At 37.9% G+C, this 25,078-nt stretch overlaps 1 protein-coding gene and 1 pseudogene across 1 annotated transcript in view; both read right to left on the bottom strand.

The window, feature by feature from the left end:
- A2ML1 (alpha-2-macroglobulin-like 1) overlaps positions 1-25,078 on the bottom strand; it is a 141,139-nt gene that overhangs the window by 83,837 nt on the left and 32,224 nt on the right. The window contains exons 14-33 of the mRNA XM_006901763.1: positions 24,419-24,564; positions 23,688-23,837; positions 22,382-22,576; positions 21,521-21,614; positions 21,035-21,152; positions 18,503-18,731; positions 18,203-18,329; positions 17,907-18,028; positions 17,365-17,416; positions 16,956-17,039; positions 13,272-13,448; positions 13,042-13,123; positions 12,350-12,506; positions 10,481-10,555; positions 10,141-10,318; positions 7,025-7,044; positions 5,283-5,498; positions 5,048-5,175; positions 4,783-4,873; positions 3,982-4,050 (exon numbers count right to left, since the gene is read on the bottom strand). Coding sequence (XP_006901825.1) covers positions 3,982-4,050; positions 4,783-4,873; positions 5,048-5,175; positions 5,283-5,498; positions 7,025-7,044; positions 10,141-10,318; positions 10,481-10,555; positions 12,350-12,506; positions 13,042-13,123; positions 13,272-13,448; positions 16,956-17,039; positions 17,365-17,416; positions 17,907-18,028; positions 18,203-18,329; positions 18,503-18,731; positions 21,035-21,152; positions 21,521-21,614; positions 22,382-22,576; positions 23,688-23,837; positions 24,419-24,564 — 2,510 coding nt within the window. The remainder of the gene's footprint in view (positions 1-3,981; positions 4,051-4,782; positions 4,874-5,047; positions 5,176-5,282; positions 5,499-7,024; positions 7,045-10,140; positions 10,319-10,480; positions 10,556-12,349; positions 12,507-13,041; positions 13,124-13,271; positions 13,449-16,955; positions 17,040-17,364; positions 17,417-17,906; positions 18,029-18,202; positions 18,330-18,502; positions 18,732-21,034; positions 21,153-21,520; positions 21,615-22,381; positions 22,577-23,687; positions 23,838-24,418; positions 24,565-25,078) is intronic.
- Positions 509-1,288, bottom strand: LOC102850432 (annotated as a pseudogene).

A 25,078-nucleotide genomic window follows, 5' to 3' on the forward strand; every position in this document is an offset into this window, starting at 1 on the left:
AAAAAGTGATAAAATAGAAAAGATTAAAATATAGAGAATTAGTGAGACATTTTTACCAAAATTTATAATTCTAAAGATTATAATAACTGCCTTTTATTAGAGGAAGTACTCAGTGTGATAAATCCAGGAAACACAGAAATACAAGGGAAACAATCTGTTTTTTGGTTATTTGTGGGGATATTTTTTAGTAATTAAACTGTGCTTTTAATGAATGGTAATGTGAACATATTTGCTAATATATACCACACTAAGATTTTCATGATATAACAATTATAATATACTTTATATTGATTAATTGGTATGTGAAAGTAGGTATAGTATCTTATGATAAAAATGAAATAATGCAGTCAATACAGTTTCTAATAATATTTTACTTCAATGACTTACTAAAGAATGTCAAAGTTAACTCTAGAATCAAAAGTCCAGTGAATCTGACTACTCTTTTCCCTCATTTTTATTTACATGTCCATTTATAACCACCATTTCTCAAAAAAATCTACTTACTCTATCAAAAATTAATGCTATGAAAAGACTCATCTATTTTTTTTAGTCTCTGAATGATTGATTACAGCATTATGTAAATCTGCTTCTTACAAAATAAATGTCTCGTCTAACAAACCAAGGAAAGGAAGAGCTGTTGCCAGAGAAAAAGGAGGACTTCTTTAAGATTCTTGGTATTTTTTTTATGAAGTCTTTGATGTGGTTTATCATTTGAGAAATGTTAAATTTCTGGACAATCCTTTTCCCATTGGCCAACAAGATCTGTATGTTAGTGATCAGTTTCAGATTGTTTAATAGGACAGCAGACAAATTGCATTTATTCTCAACTCATATACTCTTTGTTTTAGAAACAATTTTTGGTATGACACTTCCCAGTCTGTGACATGCTACTAGTGGGGCTAGAATACCAGCTTGGTTTACATACAAACTTCATTTTTTTCTTATCTTCAGCTTTAACATCCAACTCTTTTTTGTTTAAAAAATCTCCTAAGGTGTAAATTCTCCCTTTTATATATATGGAGATCAGAAACTGCTGGCTTACATCATCAGAATAACTTCTGAAGTCATCATTGACTATTAATCCATTTCTCCATAATTTTATACTTATATCTACCTATTTCTTTTCAGTAGGTGACAAGAATTTGGCACCAACTTTCTGAGCTTTCTCAAAGAGGCTATCCATAAAATATTCATAATTCCTTTGTTGATCACTAACAAGTGGGTTGTCAGATCCTGTTTCACAAACCCACTCTTCTTTCATAGTATCAAGGTTATCTACTTTTTTCATTCTCTTTTGCTTTACTTTCTACCTTTAAAGCCCCTGGTAGAATACCTGGAGAAATTTTCTGCATTCTGACACTTTTGCCTGAGCCCTGTGATCCTATAAGGAAATTTTTAAAAACATCCACTAACCCACTCACTCTCACCCCTCCAGGTGTTCTAGAAAAGGTTTACTGCAAGGAAGCTGTCCTTCATGCTATGACTTATTTAAGATTTACAGAACCTCTCTTGTTTACCTATGACAAGCTTATACAAGTTCTCTGACACATGTTGGTTTTAGATGCCATGAAGCTGGCCTTGGAATAAAAGATGTTTTACCCTTCTGCCTTTACCAGTTCATCCCACATACTCTCACCCAACCTTACTTTCTCTACTAGCTTTGTTCATATTTTCCTATAAAAGAAAATTCCTTTCTGCCTGGCTTTGCAGAAATTTGCAGATCTCTTTGTGTTTTCCTTGAGGCCTGTAACAACATGCTTTGATAATTATTGTGACATAAATTGTTTCTTCCAAAAAGCTATGTTGAAGTCTTCACCTCTATACTTGTAAATGTCATCTTGTTTGGAAAGAAAATATTTGTACATTTAGTGAAGCTAAGTGAGGTCTTATTGGAACAGAGTAAGCTCTAACCAAATGTGGCTGACATCCTTATAAGAAGAAAAATGATATAAGCACAGAGGAAGAACACCTTGTGACGATGGAGATAAATTGGAGTGCTGTAGCTAGAAGTCAAGCAATGCCAAACATTGCCAGCAATATTAGAAACTAAGAGAAAGGTATATAATAAATTCTCCCCTATAGCTTCACAAAGAACATGAGCCTACCAACACCTGATTGCAAACCTCTTTCAGAACTATGAGAGAATAAATTCTTGTTGGTTCAGTTTGTCCAGTTTATGATATTCTATTAGAATTGTTCTGGAGATGCAGTGGTTAAACACTTAATTACTAACTGAAAGAAGTTCAGATCTACCAATGACAAAGAGATTGGAAATCTTGCCATTCCACAGTGGGATTGGCCAGTCTCACCAATTTGTAAGGGGATTGGCTAGTCTTAAAAGTAAATTGAGCAGTCCAGCAACAGATTAGATTTTCCCAACCAGTGAAGAAAAGAAGCAGCAGTAGCAGCAAGAGAATGTAGGACGCCCTTTAGGGCTAGACACCTATAGCAGCAGCACCCAGGGCTGAAGCAGACAACTAGAGAGACCTAACATGAAATGGAGCTGGCTGCTATCCCATCCCCAAGAACAGAAACAGAGCTAATCTAAAAGCCTTTGTCCAAGTTTGTTGGACAATTTGGTGAGGGTGGAGTGGAGTTGGGGTGGGGTTGGAGGAAAGTCAATATTGGCTGGACTGAGAACTTTGTAACACTAGTCTAAAGACATGAGGCTCACAGGGCCCGGAGATGTAGCTCAATGGTAGAGTATGGTGTCTCAGGAGCCACGGATCCCTGGTTCAAGTTTCATTCCAGGTAGGAAGTAGAATCGTGTAAGTTCTGGTACCAGGTAAAGCCATGAGTGTCCATGTGCACATTTTGGAAACTCTCTTGACTGTGTTCTGCAACATATCTGGATCATAACCTTTTGACTTCCCCAACATAGTCTGTGAGCTATTACATCAGATATTGGACCCAGAAAAACAGTAAGATTAGTACTGAGATGAGTAGAAGGAGGTATGAAAACATAGGGGACATGTCTAGCCTCATAGAAATTGTTTTTATGTTTCTGATGCTGTTGACTGGGACAGCAAAAGGTCAGATATGGCCGTTCCCATGTGGTCCTTGCTCTTTTTACAGTAGTACCCGACAACCACAACATGATAACATTATTGTAATCTTAGAAAAGAGAAAAGGGCAAGGAGAAGGTTTATACAAAATATCCTGGAACTAAAATTTTAGGCATTTTCAACTTTAAGTGGTTTTGGAGGAAAGAAAACCAAACCAACAGCCTAATGCAATAATAGATACTATTTTTACCACTGCTTTCATTTTATAACTGAGGAAATCGAGACATTAAACCTCTTGCCTATGGTTATTATATACAGCCAAGATTGTAGTGCAGTAGTCTGACTTCAGAGACTATTAACCACTATTATACTCCCATACTGCACTGTTGCATGTGGCCATTGAGCACTTGAAATGTGGCCAGTCAAAAGTGACACGTGTTATAATGATAAATATGTATTAGATTTGAGTGATGTTGTATCCAAAAAGAAGAAGAAAAAGAAAGTAGATAGATACCTCAATTAGCACATGGCACAACAAAAATATATTTGATATTATCATTAAATAAATACTAAAATTAATTTTATGCCTATTTTCTTTACATGACTTCAAGACATTTCAAAATCATGTAAGTGGCATCTAATGGGCAGTGGTGTTCTAAGGGTACAACAGAATGTGTTTCATGTTATACCAGTATGGTAGTAAAGCAAAGAAAAATAGTTAAATTTTATCCATAGCAGAACAAAGGAGAAAATTAGGAAGAGTCTGCTATCTTCATTCCTGCAAGTGGCTACAAGGTTGGCTTGGTACTTCTAACTTCCTTCTGCTGCCACCATTTCATGCCAATTTCATAGATATAGACACACTCTGTCAAGTCTCTTATCAATACATATGCAATGCTAGTGTATATAGGTCAGAAGGGAAACCACAAAAATGTAGAAATAATGAAGCTCTTTGGTCTAGCTCATTAATACTAACCTCTTCCAAATAAATGTTAAGTGTCTCAGTTCCATATTCAACCTTCTTCACCAGTGGTTGCTGGAGGAGCTAAATAGAAGAGGGGGGAAAATAAGAGTGGTACACAGAGCTAATACCCAAGTAATGGTATTTTCAAGACTCTCATATGCATGTAAAAGTTGAGCAATGAATAAGGAAGACCAAAGAAAGAATTGAAGCTTCTTAGTTATGGTGTTCATGAAGAATACTGGATATGCCACAGACTGTCAAAAAAACAAACAAACAAAATTTGTCTTGGAAGAAGGATAGTCAGAGAGCTTTGGACATGTTATCAGGAAGGGGCTGTTTACTGGATAATGGCATCATGCTTGGAAAAGTAGAGTGTCAGCAAAAGTGAAGACGACCTACAACAAGATAGATTAACAAGTGACAGCAACAACCGGTTTAAGCACAGCAAAGACTGTAGGGAACACACAGGATTGTAAGGCTCATATAGAAAAGGGTTTCATTCTGTTGTGCATGAGGTCTTTATGATGCAGAGCTGACTCGGTGATACCTAAGAACAAGAGCTAGAGTTGTCCTTGTCCCCTTAGGATAATCTTCCAAAACTCTGTGACCATTAAGGAAATAATTTTATACTGTGGGGAAAACAGAGAAAAGGAACCAAGGCAATTACAAGTTCCATTCCATGGGATCAATCCACATTTTAGAAATGGTCATGAATTATGGATATAAACCATTATGCCCATTTCATCAGCTTTTTTTATGATAATAATAGGACCCATAGAGAATAGGCAAAAGAAGAAAACAGAAATAACTTACTACTTGCTTGGTGCCTTCAATCGGACTGAACCCAGATAGCATCTTCACCTCCACAATGGCCATATTGGAAGAGCTACGACTCCCCACGTAACTGAGGAGCCATAAGAACCAAATTTATGTGAGCTTTTTATATAATCTCAGTGTATTTTGCATCCTACACACACACACACACACACACACACACACACACACACATCCCAGTCCAGCTCTTGTGATCCAAGTGCCCCCTCAAACACCCCAGTTTTCTGTTATTCCCATTCCTCACCTTGTTTGTATAGTAAGAGTTAAAGTCTGAGGTAAAGTACGTTGGTCACATTTAGTTCTTCCCATTTCTATGCTAAGACTAAAGGTTTCCATATTTTTAGGAGGGATAATGTTGTATCTCAGCACCGTCTGATAAGGGGAAGTAGATAACCAGTATTAGGATAGTGTTGGGAGAGCTAGATAGTGATTGTACCAGATTCCACCTAAAACAAAGATCACCCTCAGACTTTGCTTACCTGCACATAGATACAGCCCTGGCCAGAGGCTTCCAAAGCATACATCCCAGGGATATTAGGTAAAGTCTCCTGCTGAAATATCAACCGATTGACAGTCTTCACATTGAAAGTATGCTGGAAATTCTGAGTAGATTTCACAGTCAGCTTGACCTCCTCAGATGGTACATAAGCAGTGGTGGCATATTTGGCAAGAGCTTGGAGAGCAACTACAGTATCCTAAAGAAGAAAAACAAAACAAGCATATGCTTACCATTTTGTTAACCACTGGAACTAACCTCAAACAACCCTGTAAAACCCATACATCTGGTTGTTGTTAGTTGGCTGGGACGATGCACCTTCTAAGTATCTGGAGAAATACATTCGGTTCCCCTCAAGAAATTGACAAAGAAATAAAAGCATATTTTATTATATAGAAAATCACCCTCACCAAGTTATTATTGGATAACCATAGTCCATCTGACTAATTTAACATATTCATATTCAGAAATCATACCTAGTTTCAGAACAGGCTACTCTTTTGCTAGAAACAAATAGATAACTAACTGCAATTATTTATTTCATAGCTTTTTCATTTAGGAAGGAAATGGCAGTAAATTGATAGTCATGGAAATTGGATATCTATGACATTATTTAACTGCATCATAATCTATGCCAATTACAGCCTGTCACTATGAGTATAGCATCACACAATTTTAATATTTTATTTGTAAAGTATTATTTGCATAAATTATAACTAGAGGAGAGAAAAAATAAATTAGTTGAGAAAAACTATCCTAACTTGTTCTGTATTGTGAGACTGTCTCCACACTAGACATTTTGTAAAATAATTATTTTGGAAGGAAAGAACTCCACTCCTTGTATCCCAAATGAAAAAGAACAATTGTATTTTGATACAATCACTGACATTTAAAATAGGAAGAGCAGTCATCCACCTTGGGCAAGCTGTGAACAAGTTAAATCTATGTAGCATGATCTTCTGTAAGCATTTTTTGTCTAGCCTTCATGAGATGTAATCAGAAGGTCTTTATTGCTTGTACATATGGAAACAATTCATTAGAGTGGACCTTACCATTAACTGAAAAGCTAAAGGGCAATATGTGATAAATCATCTCTTTAATAGTCAATGATTTTTATTAATAAGTAACTGTGACATCTGTAATGAGGATCCACCACTGCTTTCTAAAAATATTCTTTATGGATTTTAATGATTTAAGATGCAATAAGAAGGAAGTCTCTCCCGATCTTTGGTCAAGAAATTTCTGAAATAAGGAGACATTATAGCATATAATTTTTTAAAGTTTCTAATAAATAATTCTCATATTTAAACTTAGTATTTTTAATACCTTTACCAGATATCCTGACTTCTGAATGAGTCAGAATATAAGCTCTGTGAAGATAAGAAATAAGGTCTCAAAAAAAAAAAAGGAAAGAATACGGTCTCTTGTTTACTTCTGTATCTGCATCAATTTAGTGCTATTTTATATGCTCTACTTACATGTAAAGCACAGATTGCATAATGCTTCATACTTTACAAAGAAAGAGCATTCAATAGAGCTGGTACCATTTATATTGCTCATATGATTCCATTTTATGAATCTTTCTGTATATTTTTCACATGCTATTTCTAGCTCTAGAATTCTAAGATCCTCGGCCTAGAGGATAAGAATATTATCTTTTCCTCTATCTCAACATAGAATCTAAGCCTATCTGAGAAGTAGCAGTGAGGAGCATAAGCTATTTACCTGTGTGGAAGAGAAGCCCCCAAAGGCATTACGCTGTTTGGCCAACCAAGCCACTATACTGGTGGCTTTGGCTATCTCCTCTTGAGTGAGGCTGGCCTTCGTAAGTTGGGCCAACAGTACATATGCTGTACATTCCACATCTACAGCCTCAGGCTTAGACCAAAAGCCAGCATCTGAGGACCGAGTAGGTTGATAGCTCCAGTGAACAGACTCTCCTAAGGAGAAAGAATAACGACAAGGACCTGATTTTCCCATATTCATTTTGCAAGTAGAAGTATAATTCAAGAATTAACCATGGGCAAAAAACAATTAAAAAAATAAAAAGAAAAACCGAAACAACAGTTACTTAGAATTAGCTTATTGTCCTTTATGCATATAATGGATACAGGTGTGTATATGCACCAACAGCCACACATAAATCCCCAAAGCTTGGTTTAGCTGCGAATTTTCCAATCTTCAAAAATTACAAGAGAGCTATCCTTATTAATTAATAAATTTAGACCAGAGCAGAAATAGGAAAATAGAAACATCTTAAAATAATCTCATGTGTATGGTAATTTCCTTGGCTTAAAGAATTTTGTTAATATTTCAGTATTTATTTTACTCAATTAAGGGTTAAACATTTTTAGAAGAATAAAAATGCCAGAACATGTAAATGAACTCTAAGAAACCATAGAAGAAATATTAGAGTAAGGTAAGGAAATGTTAGAAGGTGAACAAATTGAATATGAGACCAAAATTTGAGGCCAATTTTGACAGATAACGGTAAGAAAAGTAAATAGAAATAAGCAGAAATAGAAATAAACATTTATTTAAGCATAAGTATCAAAAACTAAAAACCATAGGAGGCAATCTAATCAGAATAGCTTAAGAAGACACACGTGAACAAGATACTGGAAAAATTATAGTCACATCAAACCAGTAATCAGTGGTGAGGATATACATACTCCATACGTTGTCGGAGGTGCCCATTTTATGACTAGAGTTGCTTTTATATTAGGGGTAAAAATTTTTTAGAGCCCATTTGAAAGGGGAATCCAACAAAATATTCATATAAATAAAAATTTCTTAGGAATAAAATTTAAAACATATAGCCAGGTAAATAAGATGCATTGATGTTTTATTTATAAGATATGCTAGAATGTAAAAGATTACTCTAAATATTCCCAAAAGGTTTCAAGGAACCTTAAAAAAATCTGTAAGTTTCATCCCATCTTAAGATATGATCTTAGAGATTTCAAAGCCCCACAGATTGTTGTCAAGTTGATTCCAACTCTTAGAAACTCCATGTGTGTCAGAGTACCACTGTGCTTCTTTCAATGCCTGATTTTTTTGCTCATAGAAGGCCTGTCTTCATATTTTCTTTTAAAAAACATTTTATTGTTCTTTAGGTGAAAGTTTACATATAAATGTTATTTTCCTAGTCAACAGTTCATACAGAAATTTTTCTGTGACATTGATGCAATGTGTCCATCTGCTCCCAATTTCCTCCTTCAGTTTCTCCTATCCAGTTATCCCATTTTCTTATCCCTCTCTGTCTTTTCACCTCTCTTTTTGGATAAATGGACAAATGTCTTTTTTTTTTCTTCTTGTATAGTTCATTGTTCTGAGGAACACATTTTTCACATTGCTTTATAGACCCATATGTTATTTGGCTAGATGGGTCAAATTACTGCTCTGGGAATATCTTCCATTTCAAGTTAGAAAGTTCTTGAAGTTTCTCTAGTCTTTTGCCAACCCTTAGCTCCAGTCTTATTTTGAGTGAGGTGTGTGGTTGGCTTTAAATTTTGTTCTACCTTTTTCTTAAAACCCATTCTTACTGAGACCTTCTGTTGGGATTTTAGAGCGGTCAGTAGTGATAGCTGGGTACCATGTAGCTCTTCTGGTTTTAGGTTAGAGGAGGTTGTGGTTCATGTGGACCATGAGTCCTTTGGAATAACTGCTTCATTGAGTTTTCATTTTCCTTTGTTCTATACCCCAGGGAGGAAGAGACAAATAACTGCTTCTTAGATGACTGTTTGCAAACTTTTAAGAGCCACATGCTACTCACTAGGCTAGGATATAGAACATTAACTTTTTCTTTCTCATGGTGTATATTGCCTTTCCCTTCACTCAACTTATTTATTAATTTTTGCTCCCCTCTCCCTCCCTTCTCATCCCTGTTAACCCTGTGTATAAACCTTTCATGAGCGTTTTATATTCATGATCTGATGTCATAGTTATGTAGCTGACTTATTTCACTTAGCATAATTTAGGTTTTTGGAGATTTTTTTAGCATAATTTATGTTAAGTACATCCATGTTGAATTCATGTTACAAGTTCTTGATCCATTTTCAGTGATTCCTAATATTCTTTGTGTGAATGTACTGTAGTTTCTTTAGCCATTCGCCAATTTATGGCACTTGGGTTATTTCGAACTCTTGGCCATTGTAAATAATTCTGCTATGAACACGGTGTGGCTTTACCAGTTTGTGCTGCCATTCTTATTTCCTTGGGACATACCTACCGCTAGAATCTTGATAAATTGATATTTCTATTTCCAACTTACTAAGGCACACTACCTTTATGAAGTGTTTTGCCAATTGACCTAAATCCCTTCCAACAGACCTTCCTTCTGAAGTACCTCTGGAAGAACTCAAACCTCCAGCCTTTTGGTTAGCAGCTGACTGTGCTAACCATTTTAACACCTTGGTATTGGAAAGAGTTTCAAAAGTCCTCTCAAAAAGTGGCAAGAAGCTTCACTGCCATCCCAGAGGTGTGCAGTTCGAACCCACTAGATGCTGTGCTGGAGAAGGAGGGACAATCTCCTCCTGTACCAGTCAGATCTGGTTTGACGGTACACACACGCTGTTTGTAATAATAATAATGATAAATGTGACTCTACTGCAATCCAAATATATTTTATAACTATCTTCTACCACTTTGTTTCTCATGTTAAAGTTATCCACCAGTGGGGACTTGCATGAACTTTCCTTCAAAGTTCTCAATGATGATTTTTATGACTTACCAAATTCTACCACAATGAATATTGACTTGAAAATATGTGGAACTAAGGAGATGAAGAGAAATTACACATAAAACATAGCATACTTTTTACAATTTCTGAAGGACTTCTAATATGATTAACATACCTGAGATGATAGCCTGTTGATCTAATTTTTTGAGAAGATTGTTCCTGATGTCCATTTCCTTAGCCAAGGAGAAAGTATAAGCTAGGAGAGCCTGCGTATAAAGATTGGTTGTGGAGGTAACAGAATTCTTGAGACACTGCAGACCTTGACTCACCATTGAGTCCTGAAAAGTGAAGATGAATAAGCACATATAGGTATGAAGAAGGTATAAAACAGAAATAGAAAAATCATAATAATAACTTTCTCCTGATTAAAAGATGAATTGAACAAATAGAGGAAAGTTTCTCTAGGAACAGGTATAACAAGAGAAACTATAAAAACTCACATCTCTGGTCTTTCCCATCTCCAGCAATGCAGCTGTGATGTATGCAGTCAATGAGATCTCATCATCAACACCACCCTAGAAGGAATCAAGGAAGTGGAAGTCAGGACAAAAAAGGCTCACTCTTTGAGTAAATGAATCTTTTTAAAAAGTGACTCTTTCCATAGGTTAGATGCTGCCACAACTCACCAGCACTAAAGGTGGAAATTTAGTATGTGTACAGCCTTGTATAGTAGCCTATAATAGAGTTTAATTCTGAGTAGGTACTTAGGGAACCTAAGAGAAGTGGTTTGTAAAGATGAGGAGTAAACAAAAGGAAACAGAATATCTCTATCAGGTCATTCAAACTAGCGATCTTCAAATGGACCTCTCTGTAGGGAACACAGGCTCAAGTTCTTCTCCAGGGAGAAATTCGACAAACAAACCCTTCTGTACTTAATATTTTCCACATAAAGATCTTTACAAGTTTTAAAAATACCTAAATTATGGCCCTCATTTTACTGCTGGCAAAATACAATTTTTTTAAAAAAGACTGTGTTCAAAATTACCTAACAAGTATGGAGTAGGACTGGGATTTGAATTTAAGGATTGAACTCTGGAACTTAAGCACTAAACACTAAGTTTGACTACACCACAAAGGGGCAGGAAAAACTTCCAGGAGTTTGTTCTTGACAAGTTTTGTTCTAGTCTACTTCACAGTGTCTAGGGAAGAGTATTCTTTAGGGCATATAGGAGAAAATCTACGTAAGAAATATTATTGTTGGTAGGTGCCTTTGACTTTGTTATGATACATAGTGACTTTATACATACTGGGAGAAAATGCTACTTGGTTCTATGCCATCTTCATAGTCATTGCTATGGTCAAGCCCATTGTTGTAGTCACTGTGTCAGTCTATCTCATTTGGGTCTTCTACTTTTTTACTGGCCCTCTGTTCTACCAAGTATGATACTTTTCAGGGCCTAGTCCCTCTCGATAACATGTCTAAAGTAAGAAACATTAAGTTTTATCATCCTTGCTTCTTAGGCGCATCCTACCTGTACTTTTTCTTCAGTTAGACATCAGATTATCATTAGTCAGAGCCATCTAAATACCAATTAAGAGCAAGTGGCCATGTAGTGAAGGGATGAGAGTTGTGCTCATGGAGTCATGGTTCAAATTGTAGTTCTATTATTCATTAGCAGTACCCTTGAAATTTAGACATTTATTCTCAGTGTTTTGGTTTTACTTCTGCCAAATGAAATTAATAATGTGATACTGATTTATTATAAGCAGTTGTGGGGATATAATAATAATATTAATATTAATAATAATAAATTTAATAATTATATAGTGGTTAGAACAGTTCCTGACACAGAGGAAATCCCTATAAGTTAGCTTTATCATAGGTAGCATTATAAAAGACTGGTCTATTCATCTCCACAAGAGAAAATAGTTTATTCAGATTACACTCCAGATTTGGGGAGATGATAAAAAGCCAAGAGAGCTTCTCACCCACTAGTTTCCCAATCTCAGCAAGCATCAGCATCTGTGAGGCTTGTTAGAACACAGGTTTCTTGCCCATACCCCCAGAGCTTCTCACTGATTAGATCAGAGTGGGGCTATCATTTCAAACAACTTCCCAGATGATGTTCATGCCGCCGACCTGGGATATCATACTTTGAGATCCAAGTTCTAATCCATATTCTCATTTCACAGATGTGGACATTGTAGCTGAGATGGTAAAGTACAATGGTCAAGGCCCCTCAGGGACAGAACTGAGATTTGAAGAACACTGATGCCCAGATCACAGTTTGAGGGACACTATGCAGTTGGGGAGGCAAATGACTTTCAGACATAGTAAGACGTCTACAGGGCCATGGTCAGCCCCTCACCTTCATAGACGTGTGTAAGAGCTTTCCTACGTTGGCATAGCATCCGCTAGGGAGCTGGTTTCCTGCCACCCACTTGAGAGCATCCTGGATGTTCTTGTCATCAATGAAGATGAATTTCTGAGCCTGGGCAAAGCATTTGGTGACAAAGGCTGTCAACCTATATGGACGAAGAAGGAAAAGGCTTGGAGGAGACTTCCTGGTGGGTACAAAGGTTCTATAGCTTATTACAGTGTAGAGTTAAAGAAGAAGAGTTGAGAAAATATAATGCCAGAAGATGCATAGAAAAAGGACATTTTAATAGGCATTAGTGGAGACAAAAACTAGAGAAAGAAGAGGGACTCAATCATATGAGAGACTGAAAGAGGCCATACTAGGAGTGTGGAGAGCAAGTTCAAGTGGTTTAGTGGATGAGTAGTGACACTGCTAAACCTAATGGAGGCAGTTTGAATTCACCAACCACTCCATGGGAGAGAGATGGGAAATCTCTTCCAGTGCCATTTACAGCCTCTGAAAAGTCTCTGGAAGATCAGCTAGGAGTTGGTTCCAACAGTATATAACAAAAACATGTGAAAGCTGGAGAACTGAGTTTAAGAAGGAATGGGGTTAAAGGGAGAGGGGGGAAGAATTCTAGATGGTTTAGAGATTGTGTTCTGGTATATCAGGAGGACTCATCTGGAAATAGTCAATATTACCATGTGTTTCCATTTTCATCCTGCTCCCCAAAGGCACTGTATGAACCATTACTGTGTTTGTACGTCAGCTCTGTCTGGTACCCTGGAAAGCCAGATGTGGTTTTTAGATCACAGTGACAACTTCAAAACACATTCCCACGCCCTTATTCCCTTCAAGAATCTGAACATTGTAGGATATCTCTCTCTCTCTCTCTCTTTCTCTCCCTCTCTCTCTCTCTCTCCCAACTTACCTTTCTCCAGGAAACCTACTGCCCGGGACTTGATTTCCTCAGTCAGCAGCCCTGCCTTCTCCAGGTACTGCAAAACATAGATGATGGGGGCAAACATGACCATATTCTGTTCCCCACAGCCACTTGGCATCTGCACCAGATTGTCTAGGTTTTGCAGAGCTGTGCCCATAATGTCCCCTAGGATCCAAGGTGGGGGGAGGGGAGAAAGAGAGAGAAATAGAGAAAAGGAAAAAAATCATTAAGATTTTTTTTTTAAATCATTCATTCAACAAGCATGTATTTTAGCTATCCAAGAATGTTGTCTTTTTCCCATGGACTAGGCCTTCACAAAACATGTCAAAAGTATATGAGACAATATATAGAGATCTCTGGTAGTTTAGTGGTAAGAAATTTCATTGCCAAGCCAAAGGTACATGGTTTGAATACACCAGCTCCTATGTGTGGGAAAGATGGGCACACTTCTTCTCTGATATTTTAAAACCTCTGACTCTGAAAACTCACTGGAGAATCAGTTCAAAATAACAAGCTCGGAGATAAATTCATCATACCGGGAAAGGGTGGTGGGTCAGAGAAAGAAAGGAAGACCCTCAACAAGATGGATTAACACATATAAAAATTAGCTTAACCATGGCAGAAATTGTGAGGTTAGTGACAGATAGGCCAAGTCATTCATAGAGTTGCTAGGAGTCATCTTGACATCCTATAAAAAACAACAAAACTGACTGTACAACTCAGACTCCATTACTCAGAAAATTACCACCTAAGGGAATATTTCAGATGTGTCGCTGAAACTGATGAATGATATAATAAAAGCTGGAAGATTTATGTGTAAGTACTTCACTACATAGAAAAATATCACTTTCCAAATCACCAAATTCCTTCCAAATATGCACAGTCCTAATATCATTTACAAGTTATGTTTATAGCCCTTTCCAATCAATTTATAAGCCAGTAAACCTAACATAAGCAATTCAGTGATATCTGCATTTCAGTCATTAAGAAAAAAGGAAGAAAGAACAAAAAAATGAATAAATGAATTAAAGAACCTAACATTTTTAAATCTCCTGCTAAGGTACTCTAATGGCTGAGTGGGAAGACTTTGTGCTGTCAACCCAAAGGCAAGTGGTTCAAATCTACCAGTTTCTTTATGGTATAAAGATGAGCAATCTCCTCCCATGTGATTTACAGCCTCTGAAAACCAGTTGTGACCTTTTTACAACACCATGGCACATAACAACAACTAGATATTGTGCGGAGCACATATTCAATTTTCACACTAATTCTGAGAGCTAGATTATTATCAAATCTTACAGAAGGAGGAAAAAGGATCAGAATTGTTAAATAACAGGCCCATAAAGTGAACATTATCACCCATGAAGATCATACTCTTTAAACAACCAACTACACAAGAACAGAAAGGCAGCATTTACCCAAGAATAAAGGTCAGAAGGCAGAAGGAGTAAGAAGTATGATTGGAAATAGGGAGCCCTAGGAAAAAGAAAAATAGTTGTTACGTTGAGTGGATTATGTATATAACTTATTGAATGGGAAAGTAATATACTCCATAAACTTTCACCCAAACCACAATAAAAGGGGAAAAAATTATCTATTAAATAATCTGCTCAGTGTTACTGGCTAGAAATAGTAAAGCTGGGTCCGTAATCCAGTTTAATATGAATTTCAATTATATACTTTTCTATTCACTCTCTTCTTTGTGCACAGTCGTTAAATAGCCTGCCTATCTAAACATAGTTATATCTTCCTTAAACTTAAAATACTTAAAAAATGGAAGTTTCTACTTTTAAAAATAGCTTCTGCAAATCTTTGGTATTGTCCAATTTCTAGACCACCTAAACCTAAATATACATCAAACTTTGTTGTTACGTGCCATTGAGTCGACTCTGACTCATAGCAACCCTATGTACAACAGCTCTGAACCCTGCTCTATCTTAAGTCAATTTTATTGTTTTATTATTGTTATAAAAGCTTTGTTGTTGTTACTGTTATGCGCCATCGAGTAGCTTGCAACTGATAATGACCCCCTGTACAACAGCCCTAAACCCTGCTCTATCCTGTGCCAATCTCATTGTCTTTGACACGCCTATCCCCATTACACCAGTCACGGAATCAGTCCATCTCATCAAGGGTCTTCCTCTCCTGCACTGTACCTCCACCCTCCCAAGCATGATGTCCCTCTCCAAGGACTGGTCTCTCCTTGTAACTTGTCCAAAGTATGTCAAACGAAGCTTCAGAATCCTTGCCTCCAAGGAGCAGTCTGGCTTCACCCTCACCAGGACAAACCTGTTTGTTCTTTAAGAAGTCTATGATATCTTCAATACTCTTTTCCAACACCACAGCTCAGAGGCATCAATTCTTCTTCTATTATCCCTAGTCATTGTCCAGCTTTCTGATGCATAACAAGTAATTGCAAAGACTATGGCCTGGACCAGGTGCACCTTAGTCTCCAGATTGACATTGTTGCTCTTCAGTACTTCAGAGGGGTCTCTAACCACAGACTTTTCCATCATAGTACACCTTTTAATTTCCTGGCTGCTCATTGTGGAGCCAAGCAAGCTAAAGCTGTGAATAATCTCAGTCTCTTCACCATACATCCTGATGCTGCCAGTTGGCCCAGTGGTGAGACTCTTTGTTTTCTTGATATTGAGCCTCAATCCATACTGAAGGTTGTAGTCCCTGACCTTCCACAGCAAATACTTCAGGTCTTCCTCAGTTTCAGCAAGCAGGGTTGTATCATCTGCATAATACAGATTGTTGATGAGTCTTCCACAACCAAACAGGTACCCTGACCTAGAAGTTCATGCACGGATCAAGGCCCAGTCTGTAATCCTTGGGCAAGGCTGGGAGGCAGAGCACTACATGGGAAAGAAGTTCAGGGAGAGCAAGGAGGCACAGGAGCCGGGGAATCAGCTTCCCCACCACCACCAAACAGTCCCCCTGACCCAGAAGCCCACGCGCAGATCAAGGCAGAGTCTGCATCAAACTTTAATTAACTTTAATTTCTTCCTGCCTAGACTGTTTCCTATATTTAACTACTCATTCACTTGCTCAATGCTATCCTGTAGTTTCTAACTAATGGTGACCCTCTATCACGTTTCTGGGGGAGCTCTGGTGGCCTAAGGTGATAAGGAGTTGCACTGCTATGCAAAAACACATGCTTCATACCAGCCGCCTTGCAGGAGAAAGATGGACAATCTCCTCTCATGCAATATATAGCTTCTGAAAACCCTTTAGAGGATCAGTTACGAGTCATTCCACCTTGAAAGCACACAACAACGATATCAGGTTTCTGACATTAAATCAATGGAAGGAAAGGGTCACATTTTACCCGTGGAACTGTTAGTGGATTTGAATCACTGAACACGTGGTTAGCATTGGGACTTTTGGTTAGCAGTACAATTCACTATGGACTATACCACCAAAGCTTTCTGTGTTTAACGATGTTGTTGTTGAGTACCATCGAGTCAGAAGTGACCCATAGCTGACCCTCCAGTGGGACTATACATCTAATACCATTTTCACTGTTACCTATGTTTTATATTTCCCCACAATATAAAAGAAATTCTTCTTTCATTGCTTGAAATCTACTGTAACTTTATGCCAAAACCACTTCACACTTCAGCAGCGTCGGTCTTAATTGATTCTTGCTGGTCTCTCACTCCTTACCCAGAACAGTAATATATGCCTTGGTTGAATCAGGGACAACATCAACAGGAAGCTCCAGGGAGATGGATTCTGAAACCACCTTTCCTGTGAGAAAATGGAAACAAAAATAATGGGTTTTCTAGGTTCCAAAACACAGAACAACTTCCCATATTCCAGAGCTTTCTGTGATATGGAGGCAGATTGGTCTTACCTATTCATAGATATCTTTGTTGAAAAGAAATTTCAAAGAGAGTTACAGTTCTCCTGTGAGTTTTCTCTTCTTCATCTTCCGTGTTACTTAACTGGCCCCATGAGAGATGGCACCCCAATGCTCCCTCATCCTTCCATATTCCATACACTCTTACTTTTGCCTGTAAGAATCTCCTGGTACCTAAGAGTCTCACCACCAACATCGTCCAACTCAACTCACCTTTTGGGCACAGAAGTGAGCTGTGAGTTTTCTCCACAAGGACTCCTTCAGGCTGCCACGAAGAGACATAAAACCCAAGTGAAAACAGCAAAGATGAATGTCACAGCAAGGGGAAATTAGGGAATAGAAAGGGAAAAGGAAATGGAGGAAAGAAATTATTCCCCCAGAGCTATATTTTCAACCTAGGGATGGACTTCTCAGTAAAACTTTTTCTGAGCTAGGAAACCTGGAGGAAGAAAGATTAATAATGGTGATCATATTGGATTTTTTTTAAAAATGAGTTAATGATGAAGTTAAGGATTTTAAAAAGTGAAACAAACATTCCTTGAGTGTCTATAATATGTCAGGCACTATGGTAGTCACTTTCATAAACCATAGGTAAGGGCTAAGCAAGTGGTTAAGGGTAGAAGCAGCCAGCAAAGAAGAAAGTCATTACCTAATTAGAGTTGGAAGACTGTTGTGAGAGACTAATGGGTTAGAAACTGCAAATGGTGGATTGGTTCCTATGTCTATGTCAGAAGTAAGACCTGTAGAAAACTCACCTTGACCAGAACTGGCTTGATGAGTGTATCGCTTCGGCCCTTGTCTGGAACAAACCCCTTCTTCCCTCCACAGAGTTCATTGCTGTCCAGAATCTCTGTACTAATTGTAAAGTTTATATGTCCTGAGGCAAGAGAGGAGGAAAGGACGTATTAGCTGTATCACCAAAAATACCAACGGAGTCTTTTCTATTCTGGACTAGTGTTTCTAACACTTAAGACAGGAAGCAACCCAACTCATGGTGACTCAATGAGATTTCTCCCACTTGCCTTGCCCACCTCCCACTTCCTTCTCTTACCCAGTTTGAGAGCTGTGATATTCCAGTGATGGGTTTTTGCTTCATCAGCACAGAGACAACTGGAGGCCTGAGAATCTGCCTGTGATTGCACCTGGTATTCGTTTGATTTAGCTAGGTTGGTTTGAACCTGAAGACAATGTTTAAGAGACTGGTATGAGCAAAGTTGATCACAGAGGCTCAAGGAAATGCAAGGATGGTTTCCGATGACTTTTCTGAGAAAAATCAAGACTGTTCTAATTAAACAGCTTGTGGGGAGGGGGCTGTGGTTCTAGTGCTGTGCCCTGTACTCCCAGCTCTCACCCTGATGCAGTCCTTTAGATAATTGAAGATGGTGGCAGTAAGACGAAAGGATTCTCCACGAACTACTGAGTAAGGGAGAGTCAGATCAACAAAAAATGGCTTGAAGGCAGTTAATCCAACTGTGGGTGAGAGACCAAAGCTTCTGGATTGGGAGATGCAGAAAGACATGGCCTTCCACTCAGTGATGGTATCAGGAACTGTGACATGGACAGCCTCCTTTCCAGAGTTCCTGTGGGATCACAAAAACCCAAGCAAGGTGGAGAGAGATGAGGACAGGCAGGACATCTGTGAATTATGTCATAAAGTTCACCTGTAGAAATATTACTTTCCTCATTTATTTTTTTTATTGTTGGAAATACATAGGCAATAACAAGACATTTGTCATTTTATAATCTTCACCTGTACATTAATTAGGTCGCAAGCGACTCGACAGCACATAACAACAACAACAACAACATTAATTAGGTACTCAGTGACATTAATTATGTTCATCATGTTGCTTAAGCATCACCATTAATTATCTCCATTTTTTTCCACTCTCCTTAACAGAACCTCAGTGTCCTCTATGTATTATGTCTTTCTTCCACCTTCCTTCCCAACCACCCCTGGGTAACTACTAATAAAATCTGGTCTCTGGACACCAGTCCATTCTAGATATTTCATCAAAAGGGATTCATACAATATTTATCCTTTTGTGACTGAATTACTTCAAAAGTTAATTTGTTGTGTGGAAAAAAGTGAAAAGGAAACCTAACTGCAGCAATCAGTGAGTTTTAGTGTGTGGATCTTGAGAACGTAAAATTATGGGGACATGGAGTGATGGAGTAAATGTGGGAAGGAGAAAGTGTGTGGGGTGGGGTAAGGGATGGGAGTGGGGTTGCATGTAAATCACATCTGAAAGAGAACTTAATGCCCTCTGAACATACTGTGTCCACTGTGAGAATGTTCATTTATTGTGGTAAATATACATATATTTGACAAATATAAATGTTACAAACATAAGATAGATGATAGATAGGTAGATAGATAGATAGATAGATAGATAGATAGATAGATAGATAGATAGATAGATAGAAAGATAAACATTTTCTAAATCATTTTTTCATATGTACAATTTAGTGACATTGATTACATGCATCATGTTATTCAACCATCACCATTAACAATTCTCAAATTCTTCTACCACTTAACAAAAAGTTCAGGGTCTGTTAAGCAAAGAATCCCCTTTCTGCCTCAATCCTGCCCCTTGTAACTACCAATAAATTAGTCTCTATACATTTGCTATTACAAATTTTACATAAATATAATCACACGACATTTGGTTTTTTGTATAATGTTTTCAAGCCCCATCTATGTGGTAACATGTACCAGGACCTCATGTCGCTTTATGGCTAAGTGATGTCCCACTGTGGTATGTACCACATTTTATCCATTCACATGTCGATGGACATCTGGGTTGTTTCCACTTTTTGGCTATAGTAAGTGAGGCTGAAATGAACATTGATGGAGAAGAATCTATTTACATTCTTACTTTCAATTCTTTTGGGTGTGTGCCCAGGAGTGAAATTACTGGACCATATGGCAATTTTATGTTTAATTCTTTGAGGAACTGCCAAACTGTTTTCCACAATTGTTGCATCATTTTATAAACTTACTAAAAATAGCTAGGGATTTCAATTTATTCATGTTTGTCAATACTTTTCTTTCTTTTTCCTTTTTTCCTTTCTTCTGCCCTACCAATAACAGCCATTTTAGTGATTGTGAAGTGTGGATTTGTTTTAAATGACTGTCTCTAACAGTATAAAAATGCAGGGAAGACTTACTGTGTTTATTGTGGCTTTGATTACAATAGCAAAGAGTTAGAAACAACCCAATTGCCCATCAACAAACTAATGGATAGAGAAGTTGTGGTATATTCACGCAATGAAATACTATGCTGCATTGAAAAACAAGGAACTCAAGAAATATTATACAAAATGGGTGACCCTGGAGGACATTATGCTATAAGTGAAATATCTCAGTCCCAAAAAAGACAAATACTGAATAATGCCATTGTTATAAAAGCGGACTGACATAAGGGTTGGGGGAGAATGAAAAAGAGGGGATAAATAATGTATACTGCACTGAAACAGATAAAGGAGATAACTGTTTAAAAGGGATATATCATTAGGTATTATTGTCATGACAGAAGTCCAGAATGAAGGCAGCATAGTGAAGTGGACTTGGGGTAAGGGATTGTATAACAATGAAAAAATTTTTCTTTTACTTTTCAAAGTAAAGAACAAATTGGGGGTGGGGAGGAGTGGGCAGGGAGAAAAGTGCAATGACGAATGACTGAAAATCTAATGTTTCTGTAAACTTTCATTAAAATTAATTTTAAAAATGAATTAAAATTTTCAGGGAAGAAAAGAATCCTCACACTGCATTTAACTTCCTGTCTTGGAACTTGGATTCATTAGAAATGATCTGATTCTGAGTTCTCTCATGACTCCGCATAGTATAATGGTGCTGTGCATTCAAGGTACCACTTACCCAATAGGAAAGAGATCCCATATCCAAGTCTCTGGGAAGTACTGACGGACTTGCGAGTCCCCTGACTGAAGTGGTGAAGACAATGGTGAAAAACCCTCATGACGAGTAGTTTCACTTGCTGAAGAAATCAAGAGAAAAAGTCTTTTGGGAAAGAGATCTCAATTCTGGGATGAATAGAGATAGAAAGACCATTAACAAGAATGTCAGAGGAACATGGGTTCTACAGGTAACATGGAAGAAGAACTACTGAGTGGCAAAAGCCACTGTGGAAGTGAAGGAGAAGACTGGCCAGGAAAAGAATAGATAAGGGCTTCAAGCTTCAGAAACCCTCCTCAGAGAGAGACCTTTGGAAATCAACCTGACTCTGTGACCCATAATCCATTATCATCCTAAACTTACAGGTTCACTGTAAGAAACATGAGAGAATTTTCAGAGCTCTATGACTTCAATATCTCAGTGAATACATAAACCATAGATGTAGCTTACCTCCATTCAATGCAGTGGCGTATTTTGGAGAGCCACGACTGCAATCAACTGGCTTCTTGATCTTGGCATTAGACAGTATTTTCAGGCCCACCCCCTGATAACAGAAAGTAAAACGTCATGTGGTCTCCTCTTCTACCATGAAAGCTAACACCATCCCACCATCAAAACATTGATCTGAGAAAAAAAATTTTCTTATTAATAGTAAGACTAGTAGGTATTAGCACTCAGCCTCCAAGATTTTGTTCACTTCCAGCTAGGCTTTCAATTAAACTTATTTCATTAAATAACCATTAATTTTTCTTCCAAATACTTTTCTTTGCATCCTTATTGTTTGGCTTACTCTGAAGTTTCCGAGGGCAGGGACCATATCAGCTAATTCAATTCAAAAGAAACATATTCAGCATTAGGAATAGTCAGTCATTAGTGATACCATAAAGATGAACAAGACACAATCCTTGACTTTACAGACTTCCTGGTCCCTAACATCTGCTCATAAAAAAGGTACAAAGTATTTTTACAAGAATAAGAGGCTTCTTATCTATCTTCTTCCCCCCCCCCTTTTTTTAATTTTTCCTTAACTGATGTCATGAAAATTATGGGATCAGAAACATAGGTTATGGCATCCCAGAGCAAGGGGTGGGGGTGGGAATGGGGGGAGGAGCTAGGTTTGTAGTGTCTCACAAGGCTTTTTTCTTCAACAAAATTGAGCAGCTTCTTAAAGAAGCACAAGAACCAAGAGAGGCTACCTTATATGTCAGGAGCATCTTTTAAGAATTAGTTCTTGTCAATGCCTACAAGTATCTCTGCTTTAAGTATGGGCTTTCTTTTCCTTCATTGTCTCTGTAAGAACACTCTGAGTACCTGGAAAAAGCTGAAAAGGTCAACATCTTGAGAGAACCAGGGTCTCCTGATAATAGAATGCTTGCTCCAACGAGCTTCAGGCACAGGGTCAATGAGGGGTTGAGGGAAGTCCCATGGACCAGATGCTGGACATTCATCATATTCAGCAACCTGATATGGGTAGTAACCATACCAGAATGGGAACATCCCATAGACCTGAGATGAGAGGAGAGAAAAAAAAATACAATTTTTATATACCATGAAATCAGTGGGCAAAACATCTCTTAGATTCTAATGCCACAGTCCGCTATTCTGTATTACCTGTCTTCATTACTTGAATGTCCTTCCTCTATTTATTCTACCAAAGCTACCTTCCCTACCTCTTAAATTTTAACTGCCACTTTGCTTTTCTTCATGGTCTTTCATTTTTATTGTTGTCGTCGTTATGTGCCATTGAGTCATTTGCGATATAGTACAAGAGCCATAAACGCCGTTCTATCCTGTGCCAACCTTACTGTCTCAACCACATTCATTCCCACCACTCCATTCACAGAATCGATCTATCTCATCAAGGGTCTTCCTCTCCTGTGCTGTCCCTCCACTCTCCCAAACATGATGTCCCTCTCCAAGGACCAGTCCCTCCTTGCAACATGCCCCAAGTATGTCAGACGAAGCTTCAGAATCCTTGACTCCAGGGAACATTCTGGCTTCACCATCTCCAGGACAAAACTGTTTATTCTCCTAGCAGTCTGTGGTATATTCAACACTCTCCTCCAGCACCACAACTCAAAGGCATCAATTCTCTTTCTATCATCCCTATTAACTATCCAACTCTTCAATGCATAGCAAAGACTATAGCCTGGATCAGGCACACCTTAGTCTCCAGCCTGACATCGTTGCACTTCAGTACTCTTGAGAGGTCCCTCACAACTGACTTTCCCAGTGCAATTTGTCTCCTTATTTCCTGGCTGCTGCTACCAAGAGTGTTGACTGTGGAGCCAAGCAAACTAAAACTGTTAACTATCTCAATCTCTTCACCATCCATACTGATGCTGCCAATTGGCCCAGTGGTGAGAATCTTTGTTTTCTTGATAGTGAGCTTCAATCCATATTACCTACTTCATATTTTTAAATTATCTCTACTTTCGTATGAACTGTGTTCTCACACCATTCATTTATTTCTGTCTTGACTTCAACACTGGTTCTTCTGCCACTTTATGATGTTTCCCTGAGATAGTCCCTACTACTTCCTGTGATCTTTCTTTTATTTCATCTGTGGTCTAATGATCTCTGTCAGCTTTCTATTTCCCATCTGCAAGTTACTCACAGAGGTGTTGCTTAACTCCAGCTCTGGTCTAAGTAGTAAGACACTCTCATCCACAGCCCGCACTGCACACAGAGACCCTGGATCTGCCTGTAGCTCTAGTTCCACATCTGCTCCTGGAAGCTGCTGAGCAGGTCGGAAGCCAAGAGACACCTGGGTAAGAGAAAGGTATAACTTTTTTTTTTTAATATGGAACGCTTCACAAATTTGTGTGGCATCCTTGTGCAGGGGCCATGCTAATCTCTGTATCATTCGAATTTTAGTATATGTGCTGCTGAAGCAAGCACCAGAAAGGTATAACTTAGAGATCAGATTTGCCTGGAGAGATGGGAAAATATAATTTGTATAGTCAACCAGCATATCCCATTTATTGTGTCAAGGCCATCTCCTCATTTCTTAGAACCTTTTTCCCCAGTAAGATTTAATTCCTTAGGACTAGTACCTTATGATAAAGTTAAAGAAAATAAGCACAGCAAAACAATAACAAAATTTTAGAAGACCAATGGTAGGAAAGAGAATGTGGTATAACTAACTATATAGAACATATGATGACTTGGCTTAACTATTTTAAAAAGAAGAAATAGCAAAGTTGTCCATTTCAATGATTTTAAAGACACAACACCCAAATTCAATATAATCTTCTGATTTCTTGTCCCTACCTTGTCCACACCCCCAACACACAAGATTTTTCTTTATGCCCAGCTTTTTACTTCCCTCCTCAGTTGCCACTTTACCTGATTGTCAAAACACATTTCCACTGAGAACTGAGTTTTGTCAGCTATTACACCCCTGTTGGGGAAAATGGAGTAGATGATCAGGGAAGGATCAGGGGCTAGTTGGGAAGTGAAGGTCAGTGAGAGAGAGAAGGAGCCTTTAGGTCCTGAAATAGAAGAGGAAACACAAGAGAATGATTAATCACTTTTACCCATATGTTTACACTTCTTATTGGTCAATATTTATACACAACTGCTCATTTTTTCTACTCTTCTGTCATTATTGTTCATGTTCTGTTCTCATTGATTCTAATACAAACATTGCTTTCTAGAAGGTTAAAGCATACTTTCCTTGGAGTCATTACTTAGGCAGCATTGAGCATCTGTTTATATAGATAGAAATTAGGCAGCAGATATTGATGAAGGTTACATAATAACTGACTAATAAATATGATTAGCTTAATTATTAATACTACTACTGCAGAGGGTCAAGGATTGAAGTCTTCAATATGGATTGAAGCTTAACATCAAGAAAATAAAGATTCTCACCACTGGTCCAATTGGCACCATCATGATAGATGGAGAAGAGATTGAGATTGTTAACCATTTCAGCCTGCTCGGTTCCACAATCAATACTCTTGGCACCAGCAGTCAGGAAATCAAAAGATAAGTTACATTGGG

The sequence above is a fragment of the Elephantulus edwardii genome, unplaced genomic scaffold (genome assembly GCF_000299155.1).
Source record: "Elephantulus edwardii isolate Elephantulus edwardi_28Jun2011 unplaced genomic scaffold, EleEdw1.0 scaffold00342, whole genome shotgun sequence".
In the NCBI taxonomy this organism is placed as follows: Eukaryota; Metazoa; Chordata; class Mammalia; order Macroscelidea; family Macroscelididae; genus Elephantulus; species Elephantulus edwardii.